The following is a 20,844-nucleotide window of genomic DNA, read 5'->3' as shown; positions in this document are numbered from 1 at the left end:
TATATATATATATATATATATATATATATAGCAGACACTTCGCTTCCTAGATTTTTGGAAAATGTCGCTTCCGCGTCCCCGCTTCCAAAAAACGTCCCCGCTAGCAGATGCTTCGCTTCCTAGATTTTTGGAAAATGTCGCTTCTGCGTCCCTGCTTCCAAAAAGCGTCCCCACTTCGTGCAACATTGGTTTAAAGGCTCTAAATAGCCAGATTTGTCAGTATGCCACAGATATATTTTTAAAATTTTAAAATTAAGATGAGGTGCTTCAGAAAACCCTTCATGCATTGGCAACAGAAATTCTAATAATAAGCCCGGGATCAAAACCAACTAGGCTCTTCAGAAAATGCAATCCGGGAGTTGGCTGGTTCAACCGAAAACTTCCCCAAACACGCGATGAACTCAAAATCAAGGATATCCTGCACAGTTTAATCCAACCATTAACAAAGAGGGAGAAAACGATACTAAAATCCAGATCTAATGGAGATACCTGCCATCATATTCAGAAATTTAACTATCATTCAAACCCTAGTGACTAAACAAGATACCTGTGTTTAAAATAACTCTTCATAAAGCTATCATCAATGGCTGAAATTAAAATCATGCACAAAAATAAAACATCTTACAACATTTCCGGAAGAGTAACTGTTAGCTCTGCTACAAACTTTAGCATTTGGAGGACCAAATATCAGCTTGGCCATGTGTTTATGCTAAAAGGGAGCTCGATGCAGTCTGTTTCCTTCTTCCCCTTCATTTTCCTTATACTCTCTTGACTCCCGCTGTCCCTATTTTCCTCCAAAATCCTTTATAAGCCCATATAACCCGCCCTCACTCTTCTATACGCCTCTATAAGCCTTCACTATAACCCGTCGTCGTCGGTTGATCACAACCGTTGATCGCTGCACCCGAATCCAACAAAGTCCTGGTTAGCCCCTTTTCCTTAGTCCCCAGGCGCTCTACCCACAAAACCTTGTAAATCCGCGACTGCACGCTTACCCGCTTTCGTAAGACGCCTTTCAACCCCAACCGTTGATCTCTGCCGGTTTGATCTAACGGCTCCCGTCACAGAAACTCGCGCAGCCATTCCCCACTGTCCGATCATCTTACCCCGCGATCGGACGGCGATTGCACCTCCCGCTTTCGTTAACTGCCCGCGCGTTAACTCGCGATTGCGGTGGTTTTGATCACGTCACATCCACCACATGTCGGGCACTGATTATGATCGCGCCACCCGCGTACGGTTTCTGCCGTCCTCCGTAAGCGGTGTGGGGAATACCGCCCACTCGCAAAACCGCCTTCCCCCGTACGTCATCTCCCATGCACATCTCGTGCCCGATCGCTGTCGGATCTGTTCGTCCACGATCCAATGGCTCACGATTGTCTGCCCCGATTCCGCCCGATAGCCCCTGTCGTGCTGTCTCCGTCATCTATCCACACTATCCAACGGTGGATCTTCCTCCATGCTGCCTCCGCCCACAGCGTGTACCATGCTCCCAAAGGACAAAAACAACCATCTATCAGTGTTTGGCACATTTACTCTTTAACTACCGGATTCAACAAGCAAATGGCTGAGAAGAAAAAGGACGGCCTTGAGCAGTTCAAAGCATTAATTAGTCATGGAGCTTTATCCATATTACTTTCCACTTGTTCGAGAAGGACAATAGAATATCAAAGAAGATCAATTTTGTTCATTAAAGCCTTCAGATCATAGCAGAGACTGCATCAGAGAGTTTAAGGTGGTTGGTAGTCCATTATGGCTCCTCCACGTATTGTATAGCAGAATATTTTTGTAAACAAACTCTATATATATGGAGAACTGAGACTGGAGGAGGTGGATGGTCGTTGTTTTGATGTAAGGTTCAACTTCTGGAGACTGTAACTACTGTGATACCTGCAGCGTCTGGTCTTCATTTTTAGCTAATACAAGCTTCTTTTGCTGTTAATTGCTCACTTTCCACTTCTTTGTTCCAGACTAAGCCTGTTATGCATTATTTTATGTGCTATTAATGCTTAGCATTAGAGGGGCTATCATCCCACCTCTGTGTTAGAATCTAGTATGTATCATTGAATGTGTTATGCAGGTTTCTGTTTTTTTAGTGCCAGAGAGTTGTCATCCTGTCTGTGCATTAGGAAATAGATTTGCAAACCTCTTTACTGGTTGCAGCCGGCCATCACATGGTCTTGTGCATCTACTGGTGTGGTCAGTATTCTTCGTATTCACTTAATCCTCAAACTATGAGTAATTGGCGGTCTAAAGAGGGTGCACAGTTTTGGGGCTCGTCCTTGGATGAGGACTGTTCTAAGAAAGATGCAGGAGCAGGTGATGTCTCTGTGTCCCCTGCACGAGAATACATTGGTTCATCATTTATACTAATTATGCAGGCCACAGATGACACAGAGAAGTACACAACATTCATTGTTATCCAACAGGTGTACAAAGGCTCCCAAGAAGAACATCCGAGGATGAGAATAAACAGAAAGGGAATGAAATTTGATCCATATCTACCTATTAAGGTCAAATGCCCCAAACTTTTTGAGGTAGAGGATCAAATCAATCCAATTTTGCTGATCTATGATGAACCGGTCGAGAGGAGAAACAATTTTGATGGCCCATCAGATGGCCAATTTTTGAAGATTTATGTTGTTTAAAGTTTTTCAGGCTTTAATGATTGTAAGCATTTTCTTTATAGGTTTAAGCATAGACTTAATTAGACTCCATGCCCAGTGGACTACTAGGCAGTGTTTTTAAGCTTGTTTTGTATGAAGTCATTGGTCTGCAGTTCTTTAGACCTCACAGGGAGGATCTCATCCCTAGAAGGAGCCAATGTTAGCTTTGCTACAAACTTTAGCATTTGGAGGACCAAATATCAGCTCGGCCATGTGTTTATGCTAAAAGGGAGCTCGATGCAGTCTGTTTCCTTCTTCCCCTTCATTTTCCTTATACTCTCTTGACTCCCGCTATTCCTATTTTCTTCCAAAATCCTTTATAAGCCCATATAACCCGCCCTCACTCTTCTATACGCCTCTATAAGCCTTCACTGTAACCCGTCGTCGTCGGTTGATCACAATTGTTGATCGCTACACCCGAATCCAACAAAGTCCTGGTTAGCCCCTTTTCCTTAGTCCCCAGGCGCTTTACCCACAAAACCTTGTAAATCCGCGACTGCACGCTTACCCGCCTTCGTAAGCCGCCTTTCAACCCCAGCCATTGATCTCTGCCGGTTTGATCTAACGGCTCCCGTCGCAAAAACCCGCGCAGCCATTCCCCACCGTCCGATCATCTTACCCCGCGATCGGACGGCGATCGCACCTCCTGCTTTCGTTAATTGCCCGCACGTTAACTCGCGATCGCAGTGGTTTTGATCACGTCCCATCCACCACGTGTCGAGCGCTGATTATGATCGTGCCCCTCGCGTACGGTTTCCGCCGTCCTTCGAAAGTGGTGTGGGGAATACCGCCCGCTCGCAAAACCGCCTTCCCCCGTATGTTATCTCCCATGCACCTCTCACGCCCGATCATTGTCGGATCTGTTCGTCCACAATCCGACGGCTCACGATTGTCTGCCCTGATTTCACCCGATAGCCCCTGTCGTGCTATCTTCGTCGTCGATCCACGCTATCCAACGATGGATCTTCCTCCATGCTGCATCCGCCCATAGCCTGTACCATGCTCCCGAAGGACAGAAATGGCCATCTATCAGTGTTTTGCACATTTACTCTTTAACTACCGCATTCAACAAGAAGATGGTCGAGAAGAAAAAGGACGGCCTCGAGCAGATCAAAGCATTAATCAGTCATGGAGCTTTATCCATATTACTTTCCACCTGTTCGAGAAGGACAACAGATATCAGAGAAGATCAATTTTGTTCATTAAAGCCCTCAGATCATAGCAGAGACTCCATCAGAGAGTTTAAGGTGGTTGGTAGTCCATTATAGCTCCTCCACGTATTGTATAGCAAAATATCTTTGTAAACAAACTCTATATATATGGAGAACTGACACTGGAGGAGGTGGATGGTCGTTGTTTTGATGCAAGGTTCAACTTCTGGAGACTGTAACTACTGTGATACCTGCATCGTCTGGTCTTCATTTTCAGCTAATACAAGCTTCTTTTGTTGTTAATTGCTCACTTTCCACTTCTTCTTTGTTCCAGGCTGTGCCTATTATGCATTATTTCATGTGCTATTGATGTTTAGCATTAAAGGGGCTGTCATCCCACCTCTGTGTTAGAATCTAGTATGTATCATTGAATGTGTTATGCAGGTTTCTGTTTTTTTAGTGCCAGAGAGCTGTTATCCTATCTGTGCATTAGGAAATAGATTTGCAGACCTCTTTACTAGTTGCAGCTGGCCATCACATGGTCTTGTGCATCTACTGGTGTGGTCAGTATTCTCCGTATTCACTTAATCCTCAAACTGTGAGTAATTGGCGGTCTAAAGCCTTGTAGTCTGGGGGTGTTCACCCATGTCTGGGGTTAAGCATAGTAGAAGTGGTTATCTGGCTTGAATGTGCATCATACCTTCCATTCATCCATTTCCAACATTTTGTTGAGTTTGTAATGTTCCCAAGCATCTCTGAGATACAACCTAGGAGAGTTTCTTGGGGTGATAACATTAACACCAACAAGATTTCAACCCCAAAGTCTTTCTTTATTGCACATGAAGAATGACTACAAGAGAGCTTTCTTTAGCACACGACTCTAAGATCGAATGATCTCAAATGACTCCTGACACCCTATTTAAAGAAAAATTTCCCAACGGCTAGTTCGAGTGATCTTTGTCAAAATGATCTCGACCGTCGATGAGGATCAAAATCTCTTTTAATCTCATTCGTCGAAGTTTTAAATGCATTTTAATATATTAAAAATTAAAATTTTGCATTTATTTCCTCAAAACTTTGACTTATTATTATTTTATTTTATTTTTAAATTTTGTATTATTTATTTTTTATTTTATTTTATTTATTTATTTTTTAATTTTTAAAATTTTTATTATATTTTTAATTTTTAATTTTTATCTTTGGATCCTCGAACTTAGCCTTTGGAAAAAACACCTAGGACCTAGGACCTATGAGGTGATTAATTATTTTCTAACCCTCAAGACACTTTACATCATGACTTTTACAAGTTTACATCTCAAAGGGGAAAACCCATTTGACAAAGACCCTCATGGGCTACCCAGTTCTGCGACACAAACATAATCTAGCAGATCAAGCAATTTGTAATAACCTAACCAAATAGTTAGGATTATTTCCAAATTACTTTTGCATAGACTCGACCTAGCACACTAGGATTCCCCTAAGATTCTAATGACAAAATCCATTCCAGCTTTGGGGTTAGGCTGAAGGAAAACTCTGCCGATTATGGATCGGTGAGACAAAAAACCTTCCAGAACGTAAATTATCACTAGAAGATTAGGTTTACCTAGGCAAATACATACATGACACAGATCTGCTAAGACTATTTACAATTTACACGTGCAGACTGGGTTTACAACATAACATGATTGGGCTGATGATGACAGTCGAATGGCACGGACATATCGATTAAGCGCTATCCCTTTTGCGAAAAAGGGGGTGTACTACTATGGGCAGTTGACACATAGTGGTCAACAGGACCCTAAGTCTAAACTTAGGAAAATAAAATAATTAAAGGGTATTAATACAAACTATGGGTATAACTTCTAGAAGAAGACGAGGATCAAGCAGGAATGATCTTAGCCATTGATCAGTTTCTAATCTGGGTTGTTGAATGTCAACGAGGAGATTATTTAAGGAGGCTTGAGGGTCATTTGGAAAGACACACAGAGAGTTCGGAAGTTTGATTTTTTGAAGCAGAGCAGAGGAGCTGCTGGGAGATTTTTTATAGTGCGCTATTGCAGTGAGGGGCAGGGATAGTTGGGTTCGAGTATCTTCTCCAGGACCCAAGATATGCACCAGAGAGGCAGAGAGACACCAAGAGGAGATAGCGTAGACCCAGGTGGGGTTGACGCTGGGCCAGAAGGGCCAATGCAAAGCTTGATGCTGAGCCAGGAGGGCTCACGCAGAAGCTATGCAGTCTTCAGTGCAAAAGTCTGAGTCTGCAGAGGAAGATGACATTTCTGAGCCGGGAGGGCTGGAAACTGCTCTAGAAGGCAAACGTTTCCCAGTTGAGCTGACGCAAAGCCTTTTGAGGCTGATGCAAAGCCAACGCAGAGATAGCCGGGGACATTTGGTTTAGCTATCGTATCAGGCAAGACTTGCCGGGTAGAGTGAGGTAATCTCACTAAGTTTTTCTTTCAGTTTATTTTCTCTGTAACTGGATTGTTGGAAGGGTATCCAAAGTTGTATTCAGAAACTATTAGTTAATAATATAAAACCCTGAGAGCTGCTGCACTAGTTTCCCACATTAGGTTTTTCTGGGTAAATTTGTCCAAAAAATACTGTCACTTGTGTATCTTTCTCTATTGTTCTATTCTTGTTTTGGGCAAATTAATTAAGTGAAGGATGAAGTTGTATTAGCTTCGATATTAGTTGTAGGAAGCAGTGGATAATTTGTTTCAGTCATTAACAAATAGGAGAAATTTAATCAGTTGCTGCAGTAGTTGATTTGGGTGGGATTCTCAAATTTTCACATGGTATAAGAGCGAGTGCAGTTGAAGCAAGAAGAAAAGTTGCAGAGAACCCAATACTGAGCAGTAAAGGAGGTCGGAAAAGCTGCAGGATGTAGCAATTTGAAACCCCAGAGGGTTTGCACAATCCAAGTCAAGAGGGCAGAATTTCGAAGCAGTCTCTCTCTAAGTGAGTTGACAAAGAGAAGGGCTCCCAGATCGAAATCTAGCTATGGCAGAGGGAGCAACGCTGAAGCCTTAGTGTGAGGAAGAGTTGGTGAAACGTAGTTTTTTTGCAGGACGTTTCGCTGGGTAGAAAGACGTCAAAAGAGAAGAGAAGCATTATGAGGGAATTTTTCCTCAGTAGACTTCCAGCCAAGAAGTGTTTTTTCTTATTGGTTGAGCAACAACAGTAAGAAGCAGAAAGGAGCTCGACAATTTTGCGTGGCAGAGATGGCAGTTGCATCTCCAGGAAGGAGGTGGGGAGATTTGGAGTTGTAGTTTCGAAAAAGCTACAAATGGGAGCCCAATTTTTGTGTTGGATGATGCCGAGGAGTGTCAGAGAGAGTTGCAGTGGCTAGGAGTGCCAGAGACTGAACAACGCAAGGCAGAGTTAGCAGCAATGAAAATGGTACAGAGCACAACGCAGAAGATTTAGAGGGTCAGTGCAGAGACTAGCAACAATTAAGCTCCAACATTCACATGGTATCATACTGAACACAGTTAGGTCAGTAGTTTGGGATGTTTTTCCGTTGTTGATGTAGTAGCAGCAACAATTTGCAGTGTAGAGGCAGTGTCAACAAAGCATAGATGCAGAAATTTAGAGGGAGTTGCAATACGAATGCAATGTTGACAGTGGTAGGGTCAGTAAGAGTACAAATGCAACATTTTCACAATGGTTGGTGGACATCATGTTAGACATCAGCAACGCAGAGGGATGTGTTGCACAACAAAGTGATACTTCAGTGGGTTGCATTGCTAGAGCACATTGCTGGTAGCATCGGATGTGCTCTAAGTCTCAAATTTTGCAGGGAGGCTTGGGCACATGTATTCCAAAGAATCCAGACACAGTTTTATTAAAATAATTAATTATTTTTAATGGGACCCTAAGTCTAAACTTAGGAAAATAAAATAATTAAAGGGTATTAATATAAATTGTGGGTGTAACTTCTAGAAGAAGATGAGGATCAAGCAAAAATGATCTTAGCCATTGATTAGCTTCCAATTTGGGTCGTTGAATGTCAACGAGGAGATTATTTAAGGAGGCTTGACAGTCATTTGGAAAGACACGCAGAGAGTTCAAAAGTTCAATTTTCTGAAGTAGAGCAGAGGAGCTGTAGGGAGATTTTCGATAGTAGGCTATTGCAGTGAGGGGCAAGGATAGCTGGGTTGGAGTATCTTCTCCAGCACCCAGGGTACACAGCAGAGAGGCAGAGAGACACCAGGAGGAGGCAACGTAGACCTAGGAGGGGTTAACACTGGGCCAGAAGGGTCGACGTAGAGCTTGACACTGAGCTAGGAGGGCTCATGTAGAAGTTGTGCAGTCTTTAGTGCAGAAGTCCGAGTTTGTAGAGGGAGCTGACATTTCTGAGTCGGGAGAGATGGAAACTGCTCTAGAAGGAAAATGTTTCCTAGTTGAGCGAACGCAGAGCCTTTTGAGGTTGACGCAGGGCCAATGCAGAGATAGCGGTGACAGTTGGTTCAGTTGTTAGAATAGCTGAGACTTGCCGGGTAGAGTGAGGTAATCTCACTAAGTTTTTCTGCCAATTTATTTTCTTTGTAACTAGATTGCTGGAAGGGCATCCAGAGTTGTATTCAGAAACTACTACTTAATAATATAAAACCCTCAGAGCTGCTGCACTGGTTTTCCCACATTGGGTTTTTTCGAGAACATTTGTCCTAAAAAACTATGTCACATGTATCTTTCTCTATTGTTTTGTTCTTGTTTTGGGCAAATTAATTAATTAAGTGAAGGTTGCAGTTGTATTAGCTTTGATATTTGTTGTAGGAAGCAGTAGATAATTTGTTTCAGTAATTAACAAATAGGAGAAGTTTAATCAGTTGCTGCAGTAGTTGATTTGAGTGGGATTCTTGAATTTTCACATGGTATCAGAGTGAGTGCAGGTGAAGCAAGAAGAACGGTGCCAGAGAACCCAATGCTGAGCAGGAAAGGGGGTCGAAAAAGCTACAGGAGGCAGCAGTTCGAAACCCCAAAGAGTTTACGCAGTCCAAGTCGAGAGGGCAGAATTTCGAGGCAACCTCTCTCTAAGTGAGTTGACAAAGAGAAGAGCTTCTAGATCGAAATCTTGTCGTGGCAGAGGGAGCAACACTGAAGCCTTAGTGTGAGGAAGAGCTGGTGGGATGCATCTTTTCTACAAGTCGTTTTGCTGGGCAGAAAGATGTTAGAAGAGAAGAGAAGCACTATCAGCGAATTTTTCCTCAGTAGACTTCCCGCCAAGATGTCTGTTTTCTTATTGGTTGAGCAGCAGCAGTAAGAAGAAGAGAGGAGCAGTTCAACAGTTTTGTGTGGTAGAGATGGCAGTCGCATCTCTAGGAGGGAGGTGGGGAGATTTGGAGTTGTAGTTCGAAAGAGCTATAGATGGGTAGGATCCTTGAGGAGCCCACCTCTTGGATCATTACCTTGCTACGGGAGCCCAATTTTGTGGTAGCAGGATGGACTAGTGTCGGATGGTGCCGAGGAGTGTTGGAGAGACAGTTACAGTGGCTAAAAGCACCAGAATCTCAACAAAGCAGAGCAGAGTTGGCAGCGGTGCAGATGGCAGAGAGCAGAGGTCAGCAACAATGCAGAAGATTCAGAGGGTCAATGCAAAGACTAGCACCAGTCAGGCTCCAGCATTCACATAGTATCATACTGAACATAGTTAGCTAGTAATTTGGGATGTTTTTCCATTGCAACAACAGTTTGCAGTGCAGAGGCAGTTGGCAGTGGCAGTGCCACCAGTAACACAAATGAAAAAATTTAGAGGGAGTTGCAGTATGGATGGAGTGTTGACAGTGGTAGGGTTAGTAGCAGTACAGATGCAGCATTTTCACAGTGATTGGTGGACAGCATGGCAAACATCAACAATGCAGAGGGAGGTGTTGTAGAACAGAATGATGCTTTAACAAGTTGCATTGCTAGAGCACATTCCTCCTTAAGAGGGAGTGTTGATTTTTGGTAGCATCGAATGTGCTCTAAGTCTCAAATTTTGCAGGGAGACTTGGGCACATGTATTCCAAAGAACCCAAAAAGTGTTTTGGGAAATTCCACCCAGAAACAATTTTATTAAAATAATTAACTATTTTTAATGGGACCCTAAGTCTAAACTTAGGAAGATAAAATAATTAAAGGGTATTAATACAAACTGTGGTTTTAACTTCTAGAAGAAGACGAGGATCAAGCAGAAGTGATCTTAGCCATTGATTAGCTTCTGATCTAGATCGTTGAATGTCAAAGAGGAGATTATTTAAGGAGGTTTGAGGGTCATTTGGAAAGATACAAAGAGAGTTCAAAAGTTTGGTTTTCTGAAGCGAAGCAGAGGAGCTACCGGGAGATTTTCGATAGTGGGCTATTGCAATGAGGGGCAGGGATAGTTTGGTTGGAGTATCTTCTCCAAGGCCCGGGATACGCAATAGAGAGGCAAAGAGACACCAGGAGGAGGTAGCGCAGACTCAGGAGGGGTTGACACTAGGCCAGAAGGGCCCACACAGAGCTTGATGCTAAGCCAGGACGTTTGACGCAGAAGCTGTGCAGTCTTCAGTGCAAAAGTTTGAGTTTGTAGAGGGAGCTGACATTTCTGAGCTGGGAGGGCTGGAAACTACTCCAGAAGGAAAACATTTCCCAGTTGAGGTGACTCAGAGCATTTTGAGGCTAACGCAGGGCCAGCACAAAGATAGTCGAGGATAGTTGGTTCAGTTGCCGAATCGGCCGAGACTTGCTGGGTAGAGTGAGGTAATCTCACTAAGTTTTTCTGCCAGTTTATTTTCTCTGTAACTAGATTGTCGGAAGGGAATCCAGAGTTGTATTCAGAAACTACTGCTTAATAATATAAAACCCTCAGAGTTGTTGCACCGGTTTTCCCACATTGGGTTTTTCCGGGGACATTTGTCCAAAAAATATTGTGTCACTTGTGTATCTTTCTCTATTGTTCTGTTCTTGTTTTGGGCAAATTAATTAGTTAAGTGAAGGTTGCAGTTGTATTAGCTTCGATATTTGTTGTAGAAAGCAGTAGATAATTTGTTTTAGTAATTAACAAATAGGAGAAGTTTAATCATTTGCTGCAGTAGTTGATTTTGGTGGGATTCTCGAATTTTCACAATAAGTCTTAAAGTTATTTGAATGAAGAACTGATTTGAATGACATAATTATTATGTGTGCATGTGTATGAGATTGATGTATTGATTTAGCTTATGTTGTCTATTTCGTTTACGTGTTAAAATCCTAATTGTGATTTATATTTAGTATATTTGTGTAATGAATATTTTATTGCAAGGAAATTTGCTTGAAAATATTCATCCAGGTTCTTGGGGTTGGGAAAATCAACACATGGCCATCATGATTTCCCACTTTTGTTTTAAATTGTTTTTTCTTCCATTTGAATTGCTTATTGATGTGCAAGAGATTACACAAAAATATATTTTTTTCGTTGTTAGTTTGCCTTGAAAAAAAATTTATCTAGGGTTTGCAAAAAAAGAGAAGCTTATGTACAATTGGATTGTCCTTTTCTATAAGGGTTGTGAGGTTGAACAAAACCGCAACATAAAATCATTGTAACTTCCTCGGTATTATTCATAATTATATAATGATCCCAATATGGAAATGGTGTTCGAACCTAGCTTCTAATGGTGCTAGTGCAATATCAATCTAGTTGTTGGGTAAAAAATAAAGTTGTGTCTTAAACTAGGCATTCCAAAAATACTAAAGATTGATTTTTCAAGGGGATAATTAATTGGATGTAGCACAAATTGCTATGATAACCCTAATCTAGAAATGGAGCCAATACTATGCATCCCATGGCACTTATTCAAGTGCACTCAAATCACCAATAAAATGTTCTAGGACCCTAATCCCAAGAATCTTGATGGTGTTAGATCTAACAAGGATGTGAAATGAAAACTCTAGATGTGACTACATCTAGAAAATGTGATCTTTTTGTTCTACTACCAAATGAAATGAGTACGATGGCAATAACGCAAATGCTCGAACACAATATAACATAAGCGAGCAATTTGGCAAACACTAAAGAGAATATTGTTAAAATTAATTAACTATATAAATTCTTTTTTGGGTGAGTTAAAATTGATCACATTCCTACTTCAACGTATTTCATTGGAGACATGTTCAAATATGATCACTCCCATAGTTTTGTAATGCGCACTCTTGTTTTTTTGTGTTAAGAAATCTATAAAGAGTGAAAAGTATGTGTGTATATATTACAAAACTATGGGAGAGTAATTGTGTCTGACAATGTCTCCAATAATAAAATATGTTGAAGTCTCCAATAATAAGTTATTTTGCGTTAAGAAATCTATAAAGAGTGAAAAAGTATGTGTATATATTACAAAACTATGCGAGAGTAATTGTGTCTGACCATGTCTCCAATAATAAAATATGTTGAAGTCTCCAATAATAAAATATGTTGAAGTGAAAAAGTGATTAATTTAAATTGTCACCTAAAAGAGAAGAGAATAAAGTACAAATAAAGTGCATGTTCACTAGAACATCTCATCCGTGAATTATAATTAGAAACTCTCATCAATAAATTATAATTAGAAACTCCATTAGTGTTTGACATATAGATTTTGCTAAATTTTGTCTAATATTCTTTCCCTAAAGGGAGAAGTTGGTCGAGGACCGTAATTGCAACACTAAAATTTTCGAAAATAGTGAATTACAAAGTTTTAGAGGGTTGTAATTACTAGCTTGGAATTTGTTTGGAGTAAATTTTGTTGATTTTCAGGTCACCTGTTAAAATAGGGTTTTTCTTCATTTGATAACTATTTCAATGATCAATTAAACATTAGTGTCAAATAGTATTAGAATTCAATATTTTTTAGAAAGTTATACAGAAGAAAAACGTCAACTAATAAATATGAAAGAGCAGTAAAGTAGCCATAAAACAATGAGACAAGACACAGAAATTAGGTACACAACCAGGGAAAAACCAATAAGGGGAAAACCCAAGAAAGTTCTTCTTTATAAGAGAGAGAATGTTTCCAGATTCATTGATACATCATAAATAAATGTAGCAGAATAATAACCAAACCAGTAACCAAAATCATGATGAAGTGTCCTATCAAAAACCTTGTTCCTGAAATTTCGGCCCTCCCAAGAATTTCAGCCATCCTCCTGAAATTTCGGCCCTCCTGTAATTTCACTGAATAAAAAATGTCTATGATCAAATTGTGTACAAATGAGGATAGCCTTCAAGTGGGGTTGAATGGGTGCCTCTTAGGGGCCCAGCGGACCTGTTAACTTTTGGAGGCAAATTTAAAAAATTCAATTTTCCATTTCTTTTTCAAAATGAAAACACTGACAATGCAACCATATTTTCCAACAAACTTACAACTGTTTGAAAACATCTCTTAGAGGTTGTATGTACGAGATTTGAATCTGTTTGGAGGTAAACCTACGATTGGGGTAAATACAACTTAGAAGAAAACCAAGTTGTAGTCTCAGTTCTAAAAAATCATTTCTTATTTTTTTAAGAAAGTTGAGCACAATAGAACATCAAGCTTGGTTTTGACAAGAAATTGTCAATATGGATTGAGAGGTAAACTTACGTTTCGGGTAAATATAATTTAGAAGCTAATTCACATGACACAAGGACACATAAATATGAGTATTCGACATGACACAGCGACCTCGGAAACAGGACACGAGGGACACGTTATATATATATATATATATATAGATATATATATATATATATATATATGCTGAAATATAATGCCTAGTCTATATTTTAGAAATTAAAACATCTACATATATGAATCATGAAGATATCTATTTACTATTTAGTAACTTACTAGTTTGTTTATTAATTTACTACATCAATGATGTTCACAACTTCACAGTTCAATGTTCATTGTTCGTGTTATTAACAATTGTTCAAGCTGCATAAAAAACTACTAACTAGAAATTTAGAAATATCATAATTAATAAAATAAAACTAGAAATTTAGAAGAACTTGTGAACTGCGCTCTCAATGTGAAGTTGTGAACACTGTGCTCAAATCCAACAAAATTCCTCACACTGTACAACAAATTCAATTTCGGCGGCGAGCAAACTCGACTCAAATTTCCTCACACTGCACTGCAAATTCGATTTTGGCGACGAGCAAACTTGACTTCAGCGGTGAACAATGACAAAAAAACCCAAAGGTAAACCATGTCGCGGGTTTTAAATGTCACTTTTTGTGGGACCTGTGTCCTAAGACCCAAAAATGTTAGGGCATGTTTTCACCATTTCTAAAACATGTGTCTCGATTGGAGGACATGAAAAAAACATTTTCGACACGTTTAAGGGCACATTTTTGTGTCCGACACGTGAAATACGGAACACGACACCCTGAGGGATGTGCCCTGTGACTTAGCTTAGAAGAAAACCAAGTTGTAGTCTCGGTACTAAAAATCATTTCTTATTTTTTTTAGAAAGTTTAGCACAATAGAACATCAAACTTGGTTTTGACAAGAAATTGCCAATATGGATGGACTCCTAGAGTGCCTAAAATTTTGAAGAACCAATAATATTTAAAGCAAATAAATCATTTCTTATTTTTTTTTAAGAAATCTTAGCACAATAGAACACCAAACTTGGTTTTGATAAGTAATTGTCAATATGGATGGACTCCTAGAGTGCCTACAATTTTGAAGAACCAATAATATTTAAAGCAAATATGAATATGGGAGATGATGTTGGAAGAGAGTTCGATGAGGTTAAAAGCCAAAAGCGGTTTTTAAATCTAGTTGAACCCATGAGGAGCTTGAAGGCAAACAATAAGAAGTTGATCCAAGCTTTGGAGAAAAAACACAACTCAATGCCTAGTTATTCCAACGTCAGACTGAAATACAAGAGCAATTACACTAGAAACAAAGCTCCAATAAAGCTAATGGGAGCAAAGTTAGTTCGATAAAGGAATGTCTAGATTTCATGAATCATAAAGATCATTATCTAGTGAATTTGGAGATTCATTAAGCGATCTTCAGTTTTCTACAAGTAGCGACAAAGAAAAGAGGCACAATAGAGATAACTTGAAAAAAGAGTTTCGCGAAGAAAAACCATGTGCCTTGACGGAATAACTCATTCAGTCAACACTGTGCATAATTGCTATTATAACCCTAATCTGGAAATGAAGTCAAAACTATGCCATCATAATCTTAATCTAATAGAGTAGAAGAGGAGGTCGAAACCCTCTGAGGAGGATAGATCTAGGGATTTGATTCTAAGAAGCCCATCAATGTTATATCTAGTAAGACTGTAAGAGTGTGGCACGGACACCCTAGACGTGACTAGATCTAGAGGCTGCAATCATTCAGCTAGTTACCAAATAATATGAGCTTAGTATCAACAATGCAAACAGTAATATACAAAAGAGTGAAAGAGAGTTAAAATACTATACTATAGATTGCTTTTTCTTACATATATATGTGCATTCATTTATATTAAGAATTATATATGTATAGAGGGAGTGTAAAATTGTGGAAGTGTGATCGAATTTGCCCATATTTTTAATAAAATACAATGAAGTCGATAACTAATCCATTTAAACTAAATCATTCAAAAGAGATAAAGGTAAAATACAAAGAGAATAAATGTTTATAATACATGTTTACTGATTAAACAGTCTCGTCATCCTTTATCAAAAATTGTAAAATACAAAGAGAATAAATGTTTAAACTTTATAATACATGTTTACTGATTAAACAGTCTCATCATCCTTTATAAAAAATTATCCAGTCATATTTCTATATGAACTTAATCTTGTGACAACACATCAACTCAATAATAATTATTATAATTGCCATTGAAATTCTTTCGGCAAAGACATTTTTTTCTTGGATATTCTTGTGTTCACACTAGAGAATGACTGCTTATAAACATAAATCCTTTCATTTTTTAAGAATTTTTGGATTTAAATTGTGTCATGGTTTGCATCCAGGAACCTAACTAGAATAATTTTGGATTTAAATGGTGTCATGGTTTGCATCCAGGAATCCAACTAGAATTATGATAAACTGTGAAATCAATAATACTCAAATAAAACTTTCAAGTTCATTTTATTTTCAACTTGACTAACCGTCTAACGTTCATAAATCCATGAAGTATTACAGTAGCAAGTTTCACCGGCATATGCATTAAGCTTCCACTCCAATTTCTGGCCTCAATATATCTGTCCTTTTACAATTGCTTATACTCTGCAAGCGATATAGAAGTTTCATGTATCGGTATTTCAAATAATACATAAACCTACTTTTCTCCTTACTCTGTATATAATCAACAGTGTAGACTGGTAATAGCCTCTGTGGTCATTTAACTTTTCATCGATGAACTCTGTCTTTGTATTTTTTTACTATAAACCGATGTTCCACCAAGACTTCAGGATGGAGATGCAAGTGCTGGGAGATGCATAGGTGACGTGTGGGAGTACCCTCAAATTTTAGAGAAATTTAGGAAGGACGGGACGTCAGGTATATATATATATATATATATATATATATATATATTCAATAATGAAAGCATAAATACATGGATCCATACATAATTGAATTTAATAATGAAATACAATGTACATTGATCCATACTTATCATTCTTACTGATACATACATCATTCATTCATACGCCACGAGATTCAATAATGGAAACATTGATCCATATTCATGATTCATTATTCACCATTTTAGAATTTACATTGATTTAAAAATTAAATTCATCATTTGTCATTCTAGATTTTAAATTGATGTAAAATTAAAATTCATCATTCATCATTTTAGATTTTAAATTGATTTAAAATTAAAATTCGTCATTCATCATTCTAAAATCTAATTAGTGCTGAAGGAAATGTAACTAGGTTCGGTCTTTGTAAATATACTTTTGATATTTGTACCTATTCAAGAAAAAAAATTGTTATTTTATAATATGTGTCAATGAATTTCTTGCTCATTGAAATAGGTCTAGCACTAGTCAAAGTGCTATAGGTGAGTCAAATAGTCAAAAGAAAAACGTTGAAGACCTTAAGGGCATGTTACACCTTGTATGATTATGTATTAAGGTCAAGAGAATACCTCCAAGCAAATTCATAAGCCTCCTCCAAGCAATGGCACCATCAAATGAAGCAATCTGAATTATAACAAGCAAGTCAGCCTCAAGTCTTCATGTCGGCCTCTAGTCAGCCTAAAAAGAGGAGAGAAACTCCTATATAAGGAGTCATTCGACCTCCTCAAAGAAGCATAATAAGATCTCTGAAATCAGCGAGAAAGAGGACAAGAAAAGGGTGTGGAAAATTCAAGGAAAAGGTCTTCAAGTGTAGCGAAGGAGGAAGAAATACTGAAGCTTTGAAGGACAGTTTTAGGGCTAAAAGACAGTCACACATGCGAAGGAGAGGGTCTTCCTGCTGTCATAGCAGCCCTCTATCACAGTCCCACAAACTTCATTAATTGAGCTAAGAGCATAGGCCAAAAGGGCCTCCCACTCAAGTAAAGAAGCAAGGAAGAATAGCAAAGTTACTAGGGCTATTCTGAAGCCTACTGCAGTCACACATGCGAGGTAACAGAGGGCTGTCCCTGCGGCTAGGACAGCAACAATTCACAGTGACCCATTTATCTTTGTTTGGGGCTAAATCTAGGCCTACAAGGCCTCCTACTCAAGCATAGAAGAAAGACACCCAAGCGAAGGAGAGAAGGGCATACAACACCTAGTGAACCTCCCACACATGCGAGAAACTAGGGCAGCAAAACAGCAGTACAGTCATACACTCATATCTCAAGAAGTACCTCGGTTGATAAAAGAAGAAGTCTACTTGAGCAAGGGATAGAAGAGGAACACCTCATCTAGAAGGCTCACTCAAGGAAGGCCCATCTTTGGACAAGAAACAAAGAAGGAAGGCGAAGTGCAGAGGAGAAAAGTGCTGGAAGGAGGAAGCCTATGTGCCGGGGAACAAAGTGCAGGAAAGAGGAGAGGACTTGACTTTTGCTTGGAGGACATTCTTATCAAGGGTCTAGGGTTTGGCATTGATCAATAGAAGCTTCAATAAGAGAAATTCACGAAAAGGTTTTCCTCTCTTATTAAGGGTGTAGGGTTTGGCATTGATCAATAGAAGCTTCAATAAGAGAAATTCACGAAAGGGTTTGGCCCTGGCAGAGAACCAACATCTTGTGTTCTTGTTCTTATGTTTTAGTAGAAGTTTGATGAAATACACACACATGCATTAATGAGAAGAAGAAGAAGATTGAGGTAACAAGAAAAGTAAAAAGACTCCACAAATTGTTATCAAGTAACGAAGAATCACACCACGCCTAATTTTCCCTAGATTCTTCAACAATTAGTTCTATGCAAAAAAGAATATAGTAGATATTGAAATCTAAAGACTGGGATAGTAAATTGGTATAACTAAAATTCAAAAATAGTAAAGAGTAATGAGTCAAAGTGTCAATGCAAGGTACATAGAGGGCTTGGTGCTTTTGATTAAATACTAGTTCCATACCTCGCACATGACAAAATCCAATGGAAATGTTGCAATTCTCCCAATCCTGAAAAACTGTTAAATTTGTTGGATTTTGAGTGAGATCTAAAATTCTACTTTCTCCATTTGACATCCAATGAGGTTAGAACCACTCTCAACCATCTTGAGTTATTTTATGATAATGTTAAACATTCTCCTTTATCTTCCATTTCAATCATTTTACTTTAAGAATTTAACATTATCATTAATTACATAGCATTAGTAGGGCCTAGGGTTGAATATTAAGCTTCCCACTCATAAATCATTGTTTTCAAGCAAAATTATGAGGGCGTTTATCCCTTTCTGAGGGGAACGCTCACAAACACCCGTTTTGGGGAAACATGTCCCCCACATTGGGAAACATTTCCCCTTGTGTATCCACACATCTCTTTCACATCTCCCCAAAAAAGAGACGGGGAAAAGTTTCCCTGAGCGTGAGGTACATGCACCCCTCTAAAGGGACGCATCCCCGTGGAACACTGCTATAAACATCAATTTGAAACAGAAAGACCTTGTTGTGGAGCATCTTTCGTTAAGTTGGTGACCCATGCAAAAATAATGTGTATTTAATTTAAATATTTATGATAGCACTTTCTCTTGAGCATTTACAAGATTTCCCTCTTTGCAAAATGCAATGTAAATTCTGTTCTTTCATTGTATTGGAGTCTAGTCTGCCGGTTCCTGTGCTAATTATGGTGGTTATTCTAGAATGCTCATTCCTAATTTTCTCTCGTCCCATATTCAACAATGAGCATCCAAACATCGAAACTACTTTTCTAATGGGCGAACTGCTTTTCAATAAAAATGTAATGAGTTTCTAGATGAAACTATTCAAAATTTTACCAAATTCTATTTGGCTTGTTCATCAACAGTGTACTTGATTATAAGGCTTGATATATTTTGATGGCTGTTTGAATAAATGCAGGTAGCACAAGAAGATCCACGGAGGTTCCGTATTGAGCTGACATATAGCCGCGGTGCAGGTCTCAGTCCTCTCGAGGTATATCTTTTGGATACGATTCAATTTCAAGGTTTCTAATATAGAAATGATCGTGCACAGGAACTCGTTTATGACCCTGCACAATGACTACTTTTATTACATATATTGTTGCTAGGATACTGTTCCTTTTCTAATTGGATGCATAAATATATATATGCTGACAGGCTTCACCACGTTATCGAGATCATACCCTTCCTATTATGGGTCCAGAGAGATTGCAGGAAGCAGACTCTTGTCTAACACTTGACAGGCTAGAAAATATGATGCGTCCCTTTGCAATGCCAGCAGAAGACTTCCCTCCTGCAGCGACTCCACAATCTTTTTCAGGCTTGTTTACAAAGAGTGGTGGAGTTTTAGAACGTATTGTCAATCTGTGGCCCTTCCATAAGCAGGCCAATGGAAAAGCATCATAAAACATTAGTTGAAATGCAACATTTATTTTTTCCTGGATTTTACTGCCTTTGATATTGTTCAATCTATTCGTTTCAGATTACTTCCCAGTATCCCACTGAAAAGCCAGAGCAAGTTGTGGCCCAAAGCTTGACTCATACTCGCTATGACCTGATTTTAAAATGTAACTCGATGAGGTTGTACAATGCAAACCCATGTCTATCGGCCATTTTGTAATATAGCTGTGTTTTAAGAGGTCGCGCAATGTAGACCCATGTTTTTTGGCCATTTTCTATTAGAACTGTGTTTCAACATTCTATCTGTTTGGATTCGACTTTTGATTTTATTTTGATTTTGAGCTGTGTGAGGCTCAGAGACCATAAGTTGTCAGGCACCCACATTGTCCCATCGATCGAGAGGTCCACAGAAGTCACTGTGGAGATATCCTGGCCGCTATCAGCAAGATTCCAGAGGAAATGAAGATCTTTTGCCAAATGGAATTTTTTCTAGCTTCTATTGCTGTCTATGCTTTAAGTTTGGACTTTCACAGTGATATAAGCAATCTAACAAATTGACACTACAAAAAACATTAATATGTAGAATTAATTCAAAAGCTGAAACAAATTCTGACACTACAAAAAACATTAATATGTAGAATTAATTCGAAAGCTGAGTCAATTATCTGTAGAGCTTTGAATTATTAGCATTGACCAGGTGAAGAGAAATCTGATGAGGAATGTTTACATGCCTCGTGCATTTCTATGACATAAAAAAAACTCTATTAAAAATTGGGTTGCTTAATTCATAAACAAATTGGCAATTAGTTTAGGTTCGCCTACTCATCTTTCAATCGACTATTCTATGCGAGTCTACTGACATATTTAATCTATTTCCCCTTTAGAAATAAATTTGTGAAGGTGGCTAGTCTTTTTTTCACCGTTATTGTTAAATCTACCAGCCATGGAAAAAGTGTGTATTTTTTTCTGTTCATAGACTAATGACAGTGATTTGATTTGATACTCTAGTTGAGGTTTATATGCTGTGCCGACAATATTATGCTTTTTATGTTGAGTTGTGCATTTATGCTTTTTATGATGAATTGTGCATTGGGTACATGGTGAGATACTTATGAAATTGAACTATTTTTC

At 38.8% G+C, this 20,844-nt stretch overlaps 1 protein-coding gene across 1 annotated transcript in view; it reads left to right on the top strand.

Annotated features, from left to right (window-relative positions):
• The window catches only part of LOC149215205 (inositol hexakisphosphate and diphosphoinositol-pentakisphosphate kinase VIP2-like), a 556,818-nt gene extending 536,188 nt beyond the window's left edge, over positions 1–20,630 (top strand). The window contains exons 29-30 of the mRNA XM_089392550.1: positions 19,232–19,306; positions 19,471–20,630. Of these exons, the coding sequence (XP_089248676.1) occupies positions 19,232–19,306; positions 19,471–19,719 (324 nt within the window). The 3' untranslated portion in view covers positions 19,720–20,630. The remainder of the gene's footprint in view (positions 1–19,231; positions 19,307–19,470) is intronic.
• The last annotated feature ends 214 nt before the right edge of the window (positions 20,631–20,844 follow it).

This window comes from Pinus tabuliformis, chromosome 1_1 (genome assembly GCF_031772625.1).
Source record: "Pinus tabuliformis cultivar Carrire ecotype Pingquan chromosome 1_1, CPIR1, whole genome shotgun sequence".
NCBI lineage: Eukaryota > Viridiplantae > Streptophyta > Pinopsida > Pinales > Pinaceae > Pinus > Pinus tabuliformis.
This window is presented reverse-complemented; position numbering and strand designations above follow the sequence as displayed.